Raw genomic sequence first — 20,809 nt, forward strand, 5'->3', positions numbered from 1 at the left:
ACTAAATTATAATTGTAATTATTTTGCACTATGGCCTATTTATTGCCTTACCTCCATAACTTACTACATTTGCACACACTGTATATAGATTTTCTATTGTGTTATTGACTGTACGTTTTGTTTACCCCATATGTAACTCTGTGTTGTTGTTGTTTTTTCTGCACTGCTTTGCTTTATTTTGGCCAGGTCGCTGTTGTAAATGAGAACTTGTTCTCAACTGGCTTACCTGGTTAAATAAAGGTGAAATAAAATAAAATAAAAATACATATCGGCACGTAAGTGTCGTGATAATGTCATATCGTGAGGTCCCTGGCAATTCCCAGCCTTATCTGACCCTAGATTACTTGTTTTATTTTTATTTAATTTATTTTTTTACATATCTTTAACGACATGCAACATTGATGAAAAACAACTGGTATAGTTCTCCAGGTTTAGAGGTCCACTCATAGATGCCATTGCATTCAGAATCAAACTCACAAAGCAGTGCTTGTGCTTTTCAGCTAGTGCTAGCTGCTCCCTCAGTCTCCCATTATTTTTCCACAGGAGTTAGCCTCTCATTATCTGGTCACTGAGTGACTTAACCATCTGTGACATGGAATCGGTGCCTTCTCATTAGGTCCTAGCCTGCAGCTGGGATCAAATACTCTATATCCACCAATGCAAGGGCAGCAGTCAACCTCTTTACCCTTGACCATTGTTGCAGACTGAGTGCTTCTCTGCCTGCCCACTAATCTCTTCCATTGTTTTTTTCTGCATTTGTTTGAGATTTTAAACCTTACAGCGTCTTGTCCTACTCAGTTCTGACCATGCACCAATGCCAAGCCCTGTGGCCATTGAAACAAGGGTTAATGGATGATGGAAACAACTGTCAGGAGCATTGGAAGCCAACTTGGGGCAGCGCTGAACAGTTTTCCACACAATAGCCCAATAGCCCCCTTCCAATCCTTGATTTCCCTGCCGACTTAAGGAAAGGTCGAAAACAGTAGCGTGGCCCTTGCCAGGTGGCTGTGCTTGCTTGTCTGTTTGGCAGCAGTGCTTGCCAGTGGCTTTGGGATGCTGTGCGTCATTGCCAGCTCTGTGCTTATTGTATCAGAGACAAATCTCCCGGAGTGTCGTAGAGTGCCCTGGCTCTGCCCTCATCCCGGCCCTGGTTACTGTGGTCCTCCCAGGTTATGTAATGGTCTGCCCTCTTTGTATCGATAGTCGCCCTGGCTATTTTTAGCAAGGTCCGCTCCCATTCCTACCGTTCAATACTGTCTCCTATTGAGCAAAATGCATACACTGACATGCTAGCATAGAGTGACCTACCGCGATACAGACTGATGGATGCCTTGTAATCCGTGGCGATAACATGCGCCATACAAAATGAATAACTAGGAAACCATGAATGGTGTTACTCTTCTTCATCAGCTGATGAAATGATGTAACTCTGTGCGTAACACTTTAACAGTCGCACGGAAACACTCCAAGACGCTCCTTCAATCATTGAAGCATGTACTGTATAAACATACATACTGTGATTTAATTATTCAGTAACCACATAAGCACTCACACACTTCTGTGGAATCATACTTTTAAAATAGTACACTGAAACACTCTTCAAAGTATTCTAAATACAACATGCACCCTTCCTACTTTTGCCAGCAGAGAGAAGATCAGGACCCAAACTGTATTCCTCCTTATGTGTGTACTGTACAGCTGTAGTGTGTCCAACTCCACTGAACTCTGTCATCATGGTGCAGTTATGCAACGTCCCCAGAGAGAGCTAGCACACCAAACATGATTGAACTCCTGGTCTGATTTCTGAAAGCTGTAATACACTGAAAGATGGACCGGGTCGGTTGCCAGGGTCACTCTATTAGATGGGACATATTATTTGACCTCATAGAAGCTGGTTGTCAATGCGATGAATGTCTCTATAACCTACTCGGTGTGCCCTTGTTGACTACACTCAATGAGATACAGTAGATCTGTGCCAAGCCTCATGGCTAAAAGACATGTATTATGTTAGTCAAACTGTAAGCTAAATGTCATATCTATCAAAGGGAATTACTTCTCAGCCCTTGAACTTTAACCTCACCATTTCCGCAGTATTTGATCATAATTTTTTGTTTTGTTTCTTATTGAAAAAACTGTATTAAACCGTTGTACTTCGTCTTTATTTGTGGTTTATTTGGTCACCATTTAACAAACTATTTTCTTGTTCTCTTTGTCTGCTCCACTCCTTTCCCTTCTGTCTCCCTCACTTCTTCTCTCTTTTTGCCCTCCTTTACTCTGTCTTCATTTCCATCTATCTGTCTCCTCCCCCCTCTCTCCGCTCCCCACCCTTTCCTCCATCTAGCTGTGGAGGTGAAGACAACTCTCCCCTCTGGGATGCAGAGCCCAGTGGGCGGCAGTGAGCAGGGTGTTGGAGGTGGAGGTGGCGGCGGTCCTGTGGACCTGAGGACGGATCCCAGGCTGGGACCCCTGGGCGGACGGGTGGACCCAGGCATGAGGGAGCAGCAACTGCAGCATGAACTGCTTCTCCTCAAGCAGCAGCAGGAGCTTCAGAAACAGCTTCTCTTCGCTGAGTTCCAGAAGCAGCATGAGGTGCTGACACGCCAGCATGAGGTTCAGCTGCAGGAGCACCTGAAGGTAACGGGGGATACGCTTTAGGAAGGCTGGTGGGTGGGGGGGGGCAAGAGGTGGGGTTAGAAATGGCTTTAGCCACACTGGCTACTGGACCTGCTTTCAGGCAGTCAGTTTGAGCTTCATTTGACTTCCCCTCTCTCTGGCTTTCGTTCCCCCTGGTGTCCCTGCAGCAGCAGCAGGAGATCCTGGCGGCCAAGCGGCAGCAGGAGCTGGAGCAGAAGAGGAAGCTGGAGCAACAGAGGCATGAGGAGCTGGAGAAACAGAGGCTGGAGCAGCAGCTCCTCATGCTACGCAACAAGGAGAAGGGCAAAGAGAGTGAGTAGTACACATAGAGGACACACACTCACACACTGAGCAGTATATATCTGGTGTATGTATGAAGAGAAGCTTTCAGCAAGTAAACACTGAAATATACGGTAGCTATGTCCTATCAGACACTTTTACTCAATAGAGTGATACAGTTTTGCTGTTATTGCTCTAGTTTAGATCCTGATACTCCATATATGTTGGTCTTTGTTAGAGGTATAATAACTTTGCGTTATGATGGTTTGTTCCGGAAGGTGCCATTGCCAGTACGGAGGTGAAGCTGAAGCTCCAGGAGTTCCTCCTGAGCAAAAAAGAGCCTGGCACACCTGGCGGACTGAACCATTCCTTCCCCCAGAAATGCTGGTGAGCCTAACCATCGACATCTAATTTTAGTTCTATGAGGCTGGCTAACGTTAGCTGCTGACACTAGCAGACTGGCCAAGAGCCATGGAGGTTAATGGTTAATGAATCTGGAGGAAGGGCTATACCTTAGCTAGGATTCTTAGAGCTCCTAAGCTGATCCATTGACCTGGAGCGAACTGTTAAAAATACTTGGAAATCCAGAGTGGTATGACTTGTTTACCTTCTTCAGGGGGTGTCATGCCAAATGGATAAAGAGGTTTTAATCTAGTCAGAGAATGTCTTGTATACATCACAAGTAGTATCAACTGATTGTGGTATCTTAACTGTTATGGCTTCATCAGGGGCGCCCAACACACCTCTCTGGACCAGAGCTCCCCCCCTCAGAGTAACACTCCGGGAACGCCGCCCTCCTACAAACTGCCCCCGCTACTGGGGTCCTACGAGGGCAGGGACGATTTCCCTCTCCGCAAGACTGGTGAGTGGATGCACTGTGCGTGTGTGTGGTTGCATGTCTGCATTACTTTGAGGTACGTACCCGTGTATGTCTGACAGTAGGTGTGTGTAGGTATGTCTGTACATGTAGTGTTTCTCCTTTTCTGGTATGAGTCAGAATGAGTCATCACAGCAGCAGTGTTGGTGAAGACTGGTGGGCAAGAGCTACATACACACTCACTCACGTAGATAATTAGGCCCACCCACAGACAAGCCGATGGAGTGGGGTGGTTCACTAAATGGAGATTGGAGACTTTCCAATGAACATGTGTTTTAGTCCAGTAGTAAGCTTAATCTGGTTCTGAGAAGCTGACCCATGACACCTATGCTTAAATATATGCTTGCTGTATATCCTTAAGGATCCCCATGGATCTAGCTGTAATTGTATTGCGTGTTGTTGTTGTTACTGGGCATTATGACTGAAAGGTATAACTCTGTGGCAAGAGCCTGCTGTGTGTGTGCGTATGCTCCTTACTTCACCTCATGTCTCTCTGATCTTCCTCACCCCAAACCCTTTGATTTCTAATCAAATGAAAGCCATACTAAAGCCAATGATGTTATTAGGGCTGAAAGTTTGCTCTACATAGGTGGGGTGAGTGTGTGTGTGTGTGTGTGTGTGTGTGTGTGACGTCAAGGCGTCCAGTGGAAAGCAGCTCTATTGGAGGCTAATTAAATTAAACCCGGGGCTTTTGCTTAATTGCCCCAATTCCTATTTTTGCCCCTCCCTCCTTATTGGTTAATTCGGATCCCCATTAGCCTTTGCCAAAGCAGCAGGTATTCTTCCTGGGGTCCAATCACCCTGTTTTATTTACTTCCATTAGTCTCATTTGGTCTGTCGTTCATTGCGTCAACAATGGACTGAAAAAGCAGTTGTGTGAAGGAGGGGTTAGTTGCAAATTGACGTTTATTTCAGTGTTAGTGTCCCCAGTCAATAAGATATGAATAGCCCCATTTGGAGCTGTCCACAGTACTTTTGGATAGACTCTGCATGAGCTGTTGCTCTTTTATGGTTTCTGTTGTATATATTTTTCATTTAAACTCACCTCTCTCTCGCTCTCACTCTCTCCTATCTCTTTCTCTCTCTCCTCTCACTTTCTCTCTCCTCTCACTCTCTCTCTCTCCGACAGCCTCGGAGCCCAATCTGAAGGTGCGTTCGCGGTTAAAACAGAAGGTGGCTGAGAGGCGGAGCAGTCCTCTGCTGAGGAGGAAGGATGGGACAGTGATAAGCACCTTCAAAAAGAGAGCCATCGAGATCTCTGGTGAGAGCTTGCGCACACACACACACCATGCATTTACACACTCGCATACAAATACATTGTACACTCTTCAGCTGGAATTCCACACCCCGTGCCATTTCATAGTTGTAAACCAACCCCAGTGAGAAGCATCCAGTTGGGTGAACCATAACCCATCTAAAATCACACCCAACTTAACATAAAACAGTCATTTCAACTCTGTTGGCCTGATGGTAAAAGTAGACATCCGGAGGGGCTGCGGCACTCTACACCTCAAGCTCATTTCCCAGAAGGACCTAGTTACATAACCCACTTAGCCAGGTTGGCTATGTACACATGCCACACAATGCCTTTTCAGACCTAGTACTGGAGCTAGCTACCATATGCTAGGGTTAAGGGTTAGCCCTTTTAGCCCATTTCCATGTCACGTGCAGCTAGTACGTAAACATAGGGGATTGTATAAATGCTGGTTGTTCTCGAGACCACAATAACAGAAGCTATGCTTATAGAGGCTTTTGAATCGACTCACCCATTTCATCTGCTAATGAAAGCAGAAGCTTTTCTGGGACTAAATATAGGGACTTATTGGAGGCAAACAAAAATAGCAGGGACTATAGGGTAGGACGCGGATTCATCCGTAAAGCTTGAATAGGACAAAAGGGGATGGTTTGGGGGGTTAGCTGGCAGTGGAGCAGGGAAAAGGAGAACAGGGTTTTTGGGAACATTCGGATTGGGACTTGGAATGTTGGCCTCTTGAAAGAGTCCTTTTTCCAAGTTCTCTGATTCCATGTATATGTCACCAATGATAGTCTATTCTGTTTCTACCTTTCTGTATACTCATAGAAAACAGCCTGATAAAACCTAGACATTTCTCTTCACACATTTGTACAGTACAGTTTGATGCAAGCTTGGAGAAAGGCCGTACCACATAGGGGTTTTGGCGGTGGTGTCTGCCTGCCTGGGATGCTGGGTTGGTTCTGACTCTGAGTGGCCTGTTCCATTGTCATTGCAGTGTCCTCCATGTGCAGCAGTGCCCCTGGCTCCGGGCCCAGCTCGCCCAACAGCTCCAACAGCACCATCGCAGAGAACGGCTCCAGCGGCTCTGTCCCCAACATCCACGCAGAGGTAAGAGAGGGGAGGGGTGTGGGGGGATGCTAGGGGGTCAAGGGGGGCCTCCCCTCTGCACAAAAAAATCTAATTCTACCTTCTATGGAACTTTATAACCCCTGAAATGTGTGTTACTGTTGGTCTGTGTTGATGCATTTTTATAACACACCATGCAACAGCTATAACCGAATGCTTGGAAAGAATGCAAAATGCAGCCTCTCCGTTGAAAAAAAGCTAAGGCTATAGATTCTCTACTGCTTGGACAAAAGGTTGCGGTACCAGGCACCAACAGAGTGCATGCTTTATAAAATGTCTCATCACATTAGAAGCATTAGTATAAAAAGTGTTGAAAGTCAGAGAGACGCAAATGGAACCCATTCTGAGTTGTGACTTGGTTTAGTTGGTGTGATTTTGATCAACCCTGCTGTTCGTTATAGATCGAATGCAATGGGGACTTATAATGAGTATTCCATGACTAGGTAGACTGTGTTCTTTAGGGCTAATAATAGTTTATTCTTTATGCTTGTATGGTCATTGTGCTTAGCTGAATCGTGAACTAGGGCGAGAGTATAGCGGTTAACTGCAGTGAATACGGCCTGAAAATAAGCTTGAGTAGACTAGGGGGGCGGAAGGTTGGTCTGATGCACACTGAGCATCAAGTGGCCCTAGGAACATCTTAACCTTGAGAGGGAGGGAGAGAGAGCGAGGAGGAGGGGATGTAGGAGGGAGAGAGAGAGAGTGAGAGCCTGGATAGCCATAGCGTTCTGAATGACTGCTGTCCTCCATTTTGATAATAAAACCTGATCCATTGTTATTTTTGTAAGACGATAAATATAGGCCTAGTTGCCTTAGCTATTTCATTGCAGAACAAACTGTAAGTTCACTAATCAGAACTACCAGTTCTTGGCCCTGGGACTTGAGTTTTCCTTGGTAGTCAGGCTACTTACAGAATAGCTGTAGCTGGAACAGAATAGCCCTCAGGCACTGTCTTACTGTATCTGTTTTAGAAGACCTGTGTTTTAATGGATAAATGTGTTTTCTATTTGGTACACCAAACCATTGACTTGTGTATACTCACACACACACAGATTTAATGATTTGAATTCAAATTAGCATTTTGTCCTCTCATTCAGACAGCTCTCTCAACACTCAATTTACAGCCATCTTCCCCCTGCCATTTTATAACAACCAAAAATACTTCCTCTCTCTTCTTTCCAGAAGTAGGGCAACACAAATAAAAAGCATTAGTCAATCTCCAAGACCATTTATTTTCCCTCCCTCCCTAAAAATACTTAATTGCTGCCATTCTCTTGAAGCAGAGAAACAGTCAACCGCTGATGACATAACAAGGGCCTTGTTAGCCTGCTGCGTGGAACTCTCCAAAATATAGTTATTGCGTCATCGCCGCAGCAGCAGATCTGGCCTGATAAATGGTCAGACGCACACAAAAAGGAGAGCGTGACATTAGGGCAGTTTGCCATGGACCGACACCTTGTTTGGGACGCATGGTGACTTTTTTTCATTTTTCCTTATTTTCCCTGTTTCAAATCGTGATTCTGTTGAGTCAGTATTCCCCCGATAACATTATCAGTGACAGCCTGTGAAAAAGGCTGACACTCGCCGGGGGGAGCTGAAAAAGAGAATGGCCCTTTTGAGAAAACGTCAAGGCAGGGAGAAATATGGCCTTGTCTGAATACCCATATTGCGTTCTAAATAGTATGCCTTTTGGGTATGTGAAAATAAAGTGAAAAATGTGAAATTTCGAAAAATGATTATGCTTTAAATTCTAGGATATAATACTCATTTCGGCTTTTCATCAAGTAGAATTCGCTACACACTATTGAGGAAGAGAATCGTCTTTTCACACTCTCGTGTGTTTGACAACAGCTGATAATCAGAATAGGGGACGTGCTCTACTAAAATGAACGACTGGTGTGGAACAAGCGCAATTGCGCATTAGATGATGCCTTCTCATTATGGATGATTTAGTATGTTGATATTTGTTGTTTACTGCATACGTTTTTACTAAACAGTACGTTCTAAATAGTATGTAGTACTGTTAGTACACAGTATGTAGTTTTAGTAAGTAGTAGGCAAGATAGATTTCGGACACGGCCTATGTGATGTCAAAGAAGATGAGAATGCCCTTCTGAATGGGTTTCTGTACAGAGTTAGCCAGGTGAACGCTAAATGACAAGTTTTACAAAAGCTCCTGAAATGGCACTAGCTAGCACACCTGCACAAACATTAAATAACAGCCGTTTGTTCAAAGGGAACTGGAAGCCTCGGCGGCCTCTGGAGAGAAATATGTTGTGCGAGGTGAAAGAATGAGTCACACTAAATGGTTAGAGCTGCTGTCATATCTGTTTATACTGCAGAGGGTCAGATAGAACACAAGATGGATTCCTTTCTTCCCCTCTATGTAGTTGTTGCTAGGGTAGATTAAATATACATGACCTGATGGGAAGTTTTAGTGAGCTGGAAGACTTCACTCTGTCTCTCTCCCTCTCTGGAAAACACCCCCGCTTGTTGTCTCCCTCGCTCCTCGCTCGCTCTCTCTCTCTCTCGCTCTATCCCTCTCTCTCTCTCTACCCCTCTCTCTCTCTACCCCTCTCTCGCTCTACCCCTCTCTCTCGCTCTATCCCTCTCTCTCTCTCTACCCCTCTCTCTCTCTCTACCCCTCTCTCTCTCTACCCCTCTCTCTCTATCCCTCTCTCTCTACCCCTCTCTCTCTCTACCCCTCTCTCTCTCTATCCCTCTCTCTCTACCCCTCTCTCTCTCTACCCCTCTCTCTCTCTATCCCTCTCTCTCTCTACCCCTCTCTCTCTACCCCTCTCTCTCTCTATCCCTCTCTCTCTCTACCCCTCTCTCTCTACCCCTCTCTCTCTCTACCCCTCTCTCTCTATCCCTCTCTCTCTCTACCCCTCTCTCTCTATCCCTCTCTCTCTACCCCTCTCTCTCTCTACCCCTCTCTCTCTCTATCCCTCTCTCTCTCTACCCCTCTCTCTCTACCCCTCTCTCTCTCTCTACCCCTCTCTCTCTCTACCCCTCTCTCTCTCTCTATCCCTCTCTCTCTCTACCCCTCTCTCTCTCTATCCCTCTCTCTCTGTCTACTATTCTCCATCTTTCTCTCACTTTCTTGAACCTTTTAATTCCCTATATCACACCCATCCTCTCAATCTCGCCCTTTTTTAACTCTCAGATTTTCTTGCATACTCTTTCTTTACCCCTATATCTCTCTTCCATTCTCTCTCTCTCTCTCACTTTTTCCTCCCTCTTTTCTGTGCAGCAGCTGCGGTCCCTCCACCAGACCCTTAACGCCGACGGGACAGTCAGTCCACTGAGCCTCTACACGTCCCCCTCACTGCCCAACATCTCCCTGGGTCTGCCAGCCAACTCACACCTCACCGTGAGTACTAGACTGAAATTCTGAATACTAGAAAATAGGGATAGGCATGAGTACTCGAACGGACGTCAAAACTCCATCTTTAACCAGAGAACGAAATGTTGTCTTGAAAACAATGTTATTTTGCTTTGACTCTAGTGTTTCATTTGACATGTGCATTTGCGGGGCACAACAAAAAGAAAACCAAGCCAAGCATCACACAGTTCTTCTCCCTAAATTCCCTTATCCCTCTATGTTTCACTCACTCAATTTTGTTTCGACCGCTCCCTCTACACACACGTGCTGAGTGCGCACACAAGCTCCCGTTAGGCCTACAGAAATAAATACCTATGAAAACGTATCTAACTGATGGGATACACAACCTACATTCCTTGACGACAGTTTTATCACAAATTCTAAATGGACTGCACAAAGTAGGGAAATATGTTCCAACAACTAGCGTTGCAGTTTTGGAAAGATTGTGTCCCATCTATTTTCCACTTAGGCTACTTTGTGAACTGCTAGTGCCATTTCGAATTGGTTAGCCTAGGCTATAGCCCCCCTAAACATAGACAGTGAGGTATGAAAAAACATTTATCAGAATCATTAAGCCTAGGCCTACTCACCAAACAGATGTCATGGTCGTAATTCATCCCCATGCAGTGTTCCATGTGGAATTGTTAATCCATTTGGAAAATTCCAAAGAACAGACAGAATAAACTAAATCGAACGTCGAAAAGAAAAGAGATTTTGGTTTGTGACCCTGAAAAAAATATTTAATCTTGCCAAATTGAGCCCCGTTTCAAATGATCACTCTGTGAGAATAACTGTTACAGATGCGAGATGCGCATCACTTTGTACATTCTTTTGGAAAAATATTCTGTTCTATATTATTCTGTTATATTACATCATGTTTTTTTTTTTACAATAAAATAGGTGTCTCATGATTGTGATAAGGGCTCGGGAAATAAGAGCATTTTGTCTGCTAAATTAACACACACACACACTACCGGTCAAAAGTTTTAGATCACCTACTCATTCAAGGGTTTTTCTTTATTTTTACTATTTTCTACATAGTAGAATAATAGTGAAGACATCAAAACTATGAAATAACACACATGGAATAATTTAGTAACCAAAAAAGTGTTAAACAAATCAAAATATATTTTATATTTGAGATTCTTCAAATAGCCACCCTTTCCCTTGATGACAGCTTTGCACACTCGTGGCATTCTCTCAACCAGCTTCATGAGGTAGTCACCTGGAATGCGTTTCAATTAACAGGTGTGCCTTCTTAAAAGTTAATTTGTGGAATTTCTTTCCTTCTTAATGCGTTTGAGCCAATCAGTTGTGTTGTGACAAGGTAGTGGGGTATACAGAAGATAGCCCTATTTGGCTAAAGACCAAGTCCATATTATGGCAAGAACAGCTCAAATAAGCAAAGAGAAATGACAGTCCATCATTACTTTAAGACATGAAGGTCAGTCAATACGGAACATTTCAAGAACTTTTAAAGTTTCTTAGTGCAGTCGCGAAAACCAAGCGCTATGATGAAACTGGCTCTCATGAGGACCGCCACAGGAATGGAAGACCCAGAGTTACCTCTGCTGCAGAGGTTAAGTTCAATAGAGTTACCAGCCTCAGAAATTGCATCTTAAATAAATGCTTCACCGAGTTCAAGTAACAGACACATCTCAACATCAACTGTTCAGAGGGGACTGTGTGAATCAGGCCTTCATGGTCGAATTGCTGCAAAGAAACCACTACTAAAGGACACCAATAAGAAGAAGAGACCTGCTTGGGCCAAGAAATACGAGCAATGAACATTAGACCGGTGGAAATTTGTCCTTTGGTCTGGAGTCCAAATTGGAGATTTTTGGTTCCAACCGCTTTGTCCTTATGAGACGCGGTGTGGGTGAACGGATGATCTCCGCATGTGTATTTCCCACCGTAAAGCATGGAGGAGGAGGTGTTATGGTTTGGGTGTGCTTTGCTGGTGACACTGTCTGTGATTTATTTACAATTCAAGGCACACTTAACCAGCATGGCTACCACCGCATTCTGCAGCGATACGCCATCCCATCTGGTTTGGGCTTAGTGGGACTATCATTTGTTTTTCAACAGGACAATGACCCAACACACCTCCAGGCTGTGTAAGGGCTATTTTACCAAGAAGGAGAGTGATGGAGTGCTACATCAGATGACCTGACCTCCACAATCCTCTGACCTCAACCCAATTGAGATGGTTTGGGATGAGTCGGACGGCAGAGTGAAGGAAAAGCAGCCAACAAGTGCTCAGCATATGTGGGAACTCCTTCAAGACTGTTGGAAAAGCATTCCAGGTGAAGTTGGTTGAGAGAATGCCAAGAGTGTACAAAGCTGTCATCAAGGCAAAGGGTGGCTATTTGAAGAATCTCAAATATAAAATATATTTTGATTTGTTTAACACTTTTTTGGTTACTACATGATTCCATATGTGTTATTTCATAGTTTTGATGTCTTCACTATTATTATACAATGTAGAAAATAGTAAAAATAAAGAAAAACCCTTGAATGAGTAGGTGTGTCCAAACTTTTGACTGGTACTCTCTCTATATATATATACACTGCTCAAAAAAATTAAGGGAACACTTAAACAACACAATGTAACTCCAAGTCAATCACACTTCTGTGAAATCAAACTGTCCACTTAGGATGCAACACTGATTGACAATACATTTCACATGCTGTTGTGCAAATAGAATAGACAACAGGTGGAAATTATAGGCAATTAGCAAGACACCCCCAATAAAGAAGTGGTTCTGCAGGTGGTGACCACAGACCACTTCTCAGTTCCTATGCTTCCTGGCTGATATTTTGGTCACTTTTGAATGCTGGTGGTGCTTTCACTCTAGTGGTAGCATGAGACGGAGTCTACAACCAACACAAGTGGCTCAGGTAGTGCAGCTCATCCAGGATGGCACATCAATGCGAGCTGTGGCAAGAAGGTTTGCTGTGTCTGTCAGCGTAGTGTCCAGAGCATGGAGGCGCTACCAGGAGACAGGCCAGTACATCAGGAGACGTGGAGGAGGCCGTAGGAGGGCAACAACCCAGCAGCAGGACCGCTACCTCCGCCTTTGTGCCAGGAGGAGCACTGCCAGAGCCCTGCAAAATGACCTCCAGCAGGCCACAAATGTGCATGTGTCTGCTCAAACGGTCAGAAACAGACTCCATGAGGGTGGTATGAGGGCCCGACGTCCACAGGTGGGGGTTGTGCTTACAGCCCAACACCCTGCAGGACGTTTGGCATTTGCCAGAGAACACCAAGATTGGCAAATTCGCCACTGGCGCCCTGTGCTCTTCACAGATGAAAGCAGGTTCTGGGACATCATGTCTCGCTCCATCCACCAACGCCACGTTGCACCACAGACTGTCCAGGAGTTGGCGGATGCTTTAGTCCAGGTCTTGGAGGAGATCCCTCAGGAGACCATCCGCCACTTCATCAGGAGCATGCCCAGGCGTTGTAGGGAGGTCATACAGGCACGTGGAGGCCACACACACTACTGAGCCTCACTTTGACTTGTTTTAAGGACATTACATCAAAGTTGGATCAGCCTGTAGTGTGGTTTTCCACTTTCATTTTGAGGGTGACTCCAAATCCAGACCTCCATGGGTTGATACATTTGATTTCCATTGATCATTTTTGTGTGATTTTGTTGTCAGCACATTCAACTATGTAAAGAAAAAAGTATTTAATAAGATTATTATTATTATATATATATACACTGCTCAAAAAAATAAAGGGAACACTTAAACAACACATCCTAGATCTGAATGAATGAAATAATCTTATTAAATACTTTTTTCTTTACATATAGTGCATGCACTATATATATATATATATATATATATATATATATATATATATATATATATATATATATATATATATATATATATATATATATATATATATATATATATATATAGTGCATGCACACTAAAAACAGTGTGCAGTCACTAACCGAGTTATCTCCATGTACGTATAGAGACATTTTAACTGCCTGAATCTGCTCCATCCCACTGAGTTGAGGTAAAATACAAATAGAAACCAGCAAACACTCTGGCCCCTGAACCAGAGTTGTCCATTCTGACTTAGTTAACCCCCCTCCCCTTCCATCCTCAGGCCAATCAGAAGCTGTTGCAGGAGGCGGAGAGGCAGGCCATCCAGACCATGCGGCAGGGTGGGGCTCTGACTGGCAAGTTTGTCAGCACCTCGTCCCTGCCGGCATCATGCCTGCCACCTGGGATGCAACACGACTTAGACTCCCCCCAGGCCCCCAACAGCCACAGCAGTCACTCCTCCCTACTGCAGCACGTCCTCCTGCTGGAGCAGGCCCGCCAGCAGAGTGCCCTCCTCTCAGGTACATCTACCAACATATATTTATACTCTTATATCCCTGCCAGGAGAGCGTCCTACTTGCAGGTAAATATAGATACAAATACATACTGCCTCTTCTGAAACACGTCTCTCTGACTCCTCCTCCCTCCAGTCCCCATGTACGGTCAGTCGCCGTTGGTGACGGGGGAGCGGATGTCCAACAGTATGCGCACGGTGAACAAGCTGCCACGCCACCGGCCCCTGAGCCGTACCCAGTCTGCGCCCCTCCCCCAGAGCCCCCAGGCCCTGCAGCAGCTCGTCATGCAGCAGCAGCACCAACACTTCCTGGAGAAGCAGAAGCAGTACCAGCTCAACAAGGTAGGGGGCGCCACAATAAACACTACTACAGGATTAGTGGTTATGGTTATTTGTGTTTGCGGGTAAAAAAGTATTGTATACTATTTGCTTGGACTGGGGGGTGTAGTATACTGTACATGCCTCTGTGGCAGCAGTGCCTAACTCTCCCTATCTGTCAACCACACCAGATTCTGTCAAAAGGGGTGGAGCTTCCTCGCCAGCCGCCCACCCACCCCGAGGAGACTGAGGAGGAGCTCACAGAGACGCAGGAGATGCAGGAGGAGGGGTCAGGGGCAGGGTCTGAGCGTCTGGGGGAGGTGCGTCCTCAGGAGCAGAGGCTCCAGAAGGAAGGGTCGGGGGAGACGTCGCCCCCCTCGGAACGCCTGCTGACCCCCCTGAAGGGCGAGAGCACAGAGAGCGACCTGGAGGAAGAGGATGATGAAGACGAGGCCATCGAGCTGAGGGAGTGTGACGAGGAGGGCGTACCTTACGGCCAGGTAAATACTATTTTTTTTAAAGACATTTAGCATTTGAATCTATGGTAGAGAAAAACAAAATGTATTGCCTTGCAAGTTTAACACTAACTAAGATTACTTTCTGTAAGAAAATCAGAGAGCCAATAAGAGGTGCAAATTGTTTATTTATAAACCATGACTTTCATTGTCTTTCCCTGTACTATGATTCATTCTGATCAAATCAAAGTTTATTGGTGTTATAGCAGGTGCAGCGAAATGCTTGTGTTACTAGCTCCTAACAGTGCATTAAAGTAAAAATATTCAGACCCCATTGTTGAATTTCCCAAATCTGTTCCGGTGACGTCTGTCTGTGATGATGACTGAACCTAGTGACTTGATTCGTCATTTTACCTCTTATAATGGGCCATTTATGACTTAATGCATGAAACTGTCTAGAATGAGCAATCACTCCAGGGAGGGGTGTAGATTGCAGAAGTTACCTACCAAAAGATCAGTAGCAAAGGCTATGCAGTTACATAGCCATGTCCAGCAGATTTCACAGTATATAAAATAATTTATAAAAATAACACCCACGCACTCACACCTATTTCAAATAGTTATGTTGCATATTTCTCAGTAGGATAAACTTCTAACACAATGTTTGATAAATGGAGATTTTTTGCAGTGGTGCAAAAAAAGGTAGGAACGTCATCATTAGCGATTTGGCTACGTAGATTGGCGTTCACACCCAGTTCGAGTGGTGGGTTCAGTTTTGCGGGGGCCTGGTGATTTAGAAAAGGGTATCCCCTCTCGGAGGGCAGAGTGGCTGCGCTGTGCGAGGCATCATCATCATAGCTCCCTACAGAAGAGAGAGAGCCTTAATTCCCACCCACCCATGAGTCATCCATCGCACTTAGCAGGAAATAAAGGAACAAGCTCTCTCGAGAATGAATCGCCTGCAGTTCTTTCACAAATTACCAAGAGCATAAGCCGCTCCAGTTAAAAGTTGTTAAACAAAAGTTGCGAAAGGGCAAGTGGCCAATTTTTTATATCCCAATCTAATTCATTACTACAGGTAATCAAGATGGATTGAATGTGGGTTTAGCTGGCATTAGCCCAGACAGAGAGCTACTCTACTCAGTTGTTGATGACATATATTTGAATCCTCATCAGTGCCGCATACTCTTTTATGAAGACTTAAACATTACAATATAATACAGTACACGGCCACATTAGGCTATGTGCTGTTTGTTATCATATTTGGCTCTGAATTATGGTCATTGACAGCAATTAATACGTAACATTAAAAAGAGGGGGAAAGAATGGACATGTTATGTGGTCACGTTTCTCGAGAATAAACCATATTCCAGTGTGTATGTTTGCTGTTTGTGCGTTGGAGGGGGGAAGAACCAATGCAGCGAGGGAGATTATTTAAAAAAATAACTCTCCTACTCCCACACACCATTGAGAAAAAATATCAGAAGAGAGAAAAGCATCAGAATTCAGGCTGCGTCTTCTTCTCCCCCTCAACGCGCGCACACCCTCCCTCCCCTGCCCTTGCTGCTTTTTCTCATTTCAGTGAATGGACTCATCTCTGACTCATCTCTCCTTGGTGAATCATTCCCCTCTCTCTCTCTCTCTCTCCCTCCGCTCTCCCTCCCACCCCCACCCTTCCCTCCCCCTCTCTCTTCACCATGCCCGCCCTTTTCTCCCCCCTTTCTCCCCTGCACTTTACACCAATTCACCGCCCACCAGGGAGCTAGGCTGCTGCAGTACTATTTCTGTTGTGACGGGCTAGGGGGATAGGGGTTTTTAGGGTATGGGGGGCAGGGGTGTATGCAGTCATTCTGTAGAAATCCTCAAACTTATTTTGGCATTCGAGTCAGCGACACGGAAGCCCCCCCCCCCCCCCACCCTCCCTACACACACACACCGCCTCCCCCGCTGAACTTTTTTTTTCTTCCTCTGACTGACTCTGCTCTACTTGTCTGCTGTGGTGCCTTGAATACAAATGGATCTGAGCCGCCCTGTACAATGGTTAGGGAGAGAGAGAAAAGACAGAGAGAGAGACGCATAAGAGAGCCGCATTGCCTTAGCATCTCTCGTTAAAAAGGGGTTAGCAAGGTGTGGGCCTGCCGGACCAGTGTGTGTGTCCGCGTGCGCAAGCGTAAACTCAGCTCCCATCTCAAGGTCTTGAAACAAACCGTCCGCAGTTAAAAAAAGATGCATAAGAACCGTGAACCTTGTCGTTTGATCTCTGTTAGAAGGAGCGTCTGTCGCGTTAGTTTTTTCCACGAGCTCACACAGCTCCTGTCTGGATGTGTAATGCTTCTCCCATTGACAGAAAGCAGAGCCCTGTTAGCTCAGCCACTGTGTTTACAGCTGGGGAATGGTCAGAGTAGTCTTTTGGCTGTTGGGAAGGCTTGGTCCTTGTCCTGCCCTGCCTTTTGAGGCTCGTACGTGGATACGTGTTTGCCTTTGGGTTTCTACCCAGGGCCCATGTTTAGTCTATACAAGCTTAATTTAGCTCCACCTCCCTCCCATTTTCCCCTCATTCCATTGGCCTGAAGTTGCAACTTCAGTTTGCAGCTATTGTGAAATGTCACCTCTCTCAAGGTTGCGGTATTTCTATCCTATGTAAACAATGAAAGCCACAGAGCTGTAATTGACGACCAATGTCTGATTTTTATTTAGCTATGTATGTTCAATGTGAGGTACTAAGTCCATTCCCTCACACTGAAGTCCAGTCAGTGTCTCATGATGAAAGACAGTATTCAAAGTGTTAGCTGGTATTCAAAATCCCTCTATTTGTTCTTTCGTCCCTGATTTTCCGACCAGCATCACCTGCAGCAGCTCAATGTGTTCCAGGCATCCCTGTCCATCTCGGGCATGCCCCACAGACCTCTAGGAAGGGCCCAGTCCTCCCCTGCCACTGCCAGCCTCAAGGGGGCGCCCATGGGTGAGGTCCCCATCAAGCACCTCTTCACTACAGGTACGCTTCTTTGGTTTTTGGAACAGATGACACACAAAGTTAGATGATCAGGACCCAGTGAACAATATGAAAGATAACTAAGTTGAGGCAGTTTATCTATCTGAATGTCTGTATTTTTTTGTCATAGTGGTAGATATTAGAGCTTTAACAATGGATCCCCATTAGTTACAAACACTAACGAAAGCCATTGGCTTTAGAGAAAAGACACTTTCAGAAAACAAACGCTTTCCTAGCCAGTTCATGGTCAAATGGGCCTGCAGAACAGGACGTGTTGACTAAGTCAATGATTCCCAAACAGTGGGGCGTGGCCCCTAGGGGGGGCGCGAGGGGTCGGCAGGAACTCAATCAGGCTTTAAACTTACTCTTACAAGTTGTAATAGTAGAATGCACAAGGTGCAATTTTAAAATTGAGTAGTGCATCATCAGATCCTCTTGTCATGTTAGTCATTGCATACTTTAGAGAGTTATTTATAACTTGTCAGAAATGTCCCATGTCAGCTAACGTTTTTTTATTTCGTTTTTTTAGCCCATACATATTGGTGTAATTTTTTTGTCATTGAAATATCACATGAATAAACATTAGACATGGCAAAATGTATAGAATTGCAGAAATTAGCTTTAAAACTGCAAAATGTTCTTTGCACCCCATGACAAAATGTGTAGAATTGCAGGAAATAAGCTTTAAACCTGCAAAATTCTCTCCACCAACAAGAGGGGTGTGAACAGTTTGTGTCATGAACAGTGCTAGTGCCCATAGAAATAGACATAGTGCGTGCCGTGCGGGATGTTCCCCAATGCTGGGCCCCTAGTGAAAAGGTTTGGGAACCTCTGGACTGTGATGAGTCCAATAAGGGCCGAGGCAAGCATCCTGGGTGTCATTATTTCAGCAGAGAAAATAATAATAGCGAGAGCCTGCAGGGTTGGATCTGATGAAACCAGGATGGTAGGACGATATTGAGCCATGCTCCACCATGGAATCATTAACGTCTCCAGCAGTCCTAACATAAAAAAAGCTATTAGAGATGATTATGGTCTTACTATGCTCTGACCTGCTGGGTAATGGGGTTATGAACGGTGTGGTCACCATTTGTTCTGAGAGAGAAGCTGAAGAAAGGTTGCACTGTGGTTGGTCTCGTTCCTACCCTGCCTTGAAAAGTTACATTTTCTCCTCTTCTTTCCAACTTTCTCTCCTTTTCTTTCACTTATCTTTCTCTCTCCATCTGACTCACGCCGTCCCTTTCTCTCCATCTTTCTCTTACTCCCTCTCTCTCTCCTTCTCCTATCATCTCCTCCTTCTCAGGGTTGGTGTACGACACCTTTATGCTGAAGCACCAGTGTATGTGTGGGAACACCCACATCCACCCGGAGCACGCCGGCCGCATCCAGAGTGTGTGGTCTCGGCTGCAGGAGACAGGGCTGCTGGGCCGCTCTGAGGTGAGAGCACCCTGCACACTACAGCTAGAATAGTGACCAGCTCCGTTCCATATTTCCAAAGAGAATTTCTTCTCAGTAACTTATCTGGACCGAAACAAGAGGGTGGTAGCTATATGTGGAGATGAGAATGAGATATATCCATAATTAGTTCAAGTTCATTTTAAAAATCACTTGCCAATTAGCAATACAACATAACCCTGAATGAAATTGATGTATTGTGTGCTACGTGTGTTTTCCTTTACCGTGTACAGAGGATTCGGGGGAGGAAGGCCACGTTGGATGAGATCCAGATGGTGCATTCAGAATACCACACCCTGCTGTACGGCACCAGTCCCCTCAACAGACAGAAACTAGACAGCAAGAAGCTCTTAGGTGTCTAACCTCATCTCTTCATATCTTTACTCCTCAGATATATTGATGTGTTTGTGTGTGTGTGTGCGCGTATGCATGTGGTGGAAACAAGATTTGCCCCAAGCATCCTTGAAAGTAGTGACTGCCCCTCTCCCCTCCATCCACCCACACACACACTCACGCAGTCAGGTGGATTGTTTGAAGGCTTAGCTCCCCTGACAGGCGCAGGGGGGTATTTTTAGGCCTGCTGGTTGAGGGGAAAGGGCCCCAGACGCCCGTCCACCCACGTCTGGGTGACTCATAGCTAGGCTGGGTCTCATAGAAGAGGAGGGGGGGATGACTGGATCAGCTGCAACACAGCACTGCAGCGACTGAGCCGTCGACTACACACACACACACACACACACACTTCAAAGTGAGTTCATTCTATGTGCGATGCTGAGCAGAACAGGACTCAGGGCAAATTGCAGACATCAATGGTAAAAAACAACTATACAAGTATTCAGACCCCTTGTCTTTTTCCACATTTTGTTACGTTACAGCCTTATTCTAAAATGCATTAAATAAATGTTTTTCCTCATCAATCTACACACAATACCCCATAATGACAAAGCGAAAACAGGTTTTTAGAAAAAAATTCAAATGTATTAAAAATAAAAAACAGATACCTTATTTACATAGGTATTCAGACCCTTTGCTATGAGACTCGAAATTGAGCTCAGGTGCATCATGTTTCCATTGATCATCCTTGATGTTTTTACAACTTGATTGGAGTCCACCTGTGATAAATTCAATTGATTGGACATGATTTGGAAAGGCACACACCTGTCTATATAAGGTCCCACAGTTGACAGTGCATATCAGAGCAGAAACCAAGCCATGAGGTCGAAGGAATTGTCCGTAGAACTCCGAGACAGGATTGTGTCGAGGCACAGATCTGGGGAAGGGTACCAAAACATTTATGCAGCATTGAAGGTCCCCAAGAACACAGTGGCCTCCATCATTCTTAAATGGAAGAAGTTTGGAACCACCAAACTTTTCCTAGAGCTGGCAGCCCGGCCAACCTGATGGTAACGCTGACAGAGCTCCAGAGTTCATCTGTGGAGATGGGAGAACCTTCCAGAAGGACAACCATCTCTGCAGCACTCCACCAATCAGGCCTTTATGGTAGAGTGGCCAGACGGAAGCCATTCCTCAGTAATAGGCACATGATGAACGGAGCAAAGTACAGAGAGATCCTTGATGAAAACCTGCTCCAGAGTGCTCAGGACCTCAGACTGGGGTGAAGGTTCATCTTCCAACAGGACAACGACCCTAAGCACACAGCCAAGACAACGCAGG

At 45.2% G+C, this 20,809-nt stretch overlaps 1 protein-coding gene across 4 annotated transcripts in view; it reads left to right on the plus strand.

Moving 5' to 3' along the window:
• Positions 1 to 20,809, plus strand: part of LOC311100504 (histone deacetylase 5-like) — a 93,753-nt gene that overhangs the window by 62,773 nt on the left and 10,171 nt on the right. For 3 of the 4 annotated variants that reach the window (XM_084141426.1, XM_084141425.1, XM_084141423.1), the window contains 13 exons: positions 2,342 to 2,634; positions 2,802 to 2,946; positions 3,192 to 3,300; positions 3,642 to 3,775; positions 4,920 to 5,051; positions 6,040 to 6,152; positions 9,424 to 9,543; positions 13,685 to 13,922; positions 14,052 to 14,257; positions 14,425 to 14,733; positions 17,530 to 17,683; positions 18,984 to 19,117; positions 19,369 to 19,489. In XM_084141426.1, coding sequence (XP_083997552.1) covers positions 2,374 to 2,634; positions 2,802 to 2,946; positions 3,192 to 3,300; positions 3,642 to 3,775; positions 4,920 to 5,051; positions 6,040 to 6,152; positions 9,424 to 9,543; positions 13,685 to 13,922; positions 14,052 to 14,257; positions 14,425 to 14,733; positions 17,530 to 17,683; positions 18,984 to 19,117; positions 19,369 to 19,489 — 2,176 coding nt within the window. In that variant the 5' untranslated portion in view covers positions 2,342 to 2,373. The remainder of the gene's footprint in view (positions 1 to 2,341; positions 2,635 to 2,801; positions 2,947 to 3,191; positions 3,301 to 3,641; positions 3,776 to 4,919; positions 5,052 to 6,039; positions 6,153 to 9,423; positions 9,544 to 13,684; positions 13,923 to 14,051; positions 14,258 to 14,424; positions 14,734 to 17,529; positions 17,684 to 18,983; positions 19,118 to 19,368; positions 19,490 to 20,809) is intronic. The other variant, XM_084141424.1, reaches the window with a different exon arrangement.

The sequence above is a fragment of the Coregonus lavaretus genome, assembly GCF_964263955.1.
Source record: "Coregonus lavaretus genome assembly, chromosome: 2".
NCBI classification, from domain to species: Eukaryota; Metazoa; Chordata; class Actinopteri; order Salmoniformes; family Salmonidae; genus Coregonus; species Coregonus lavaretus.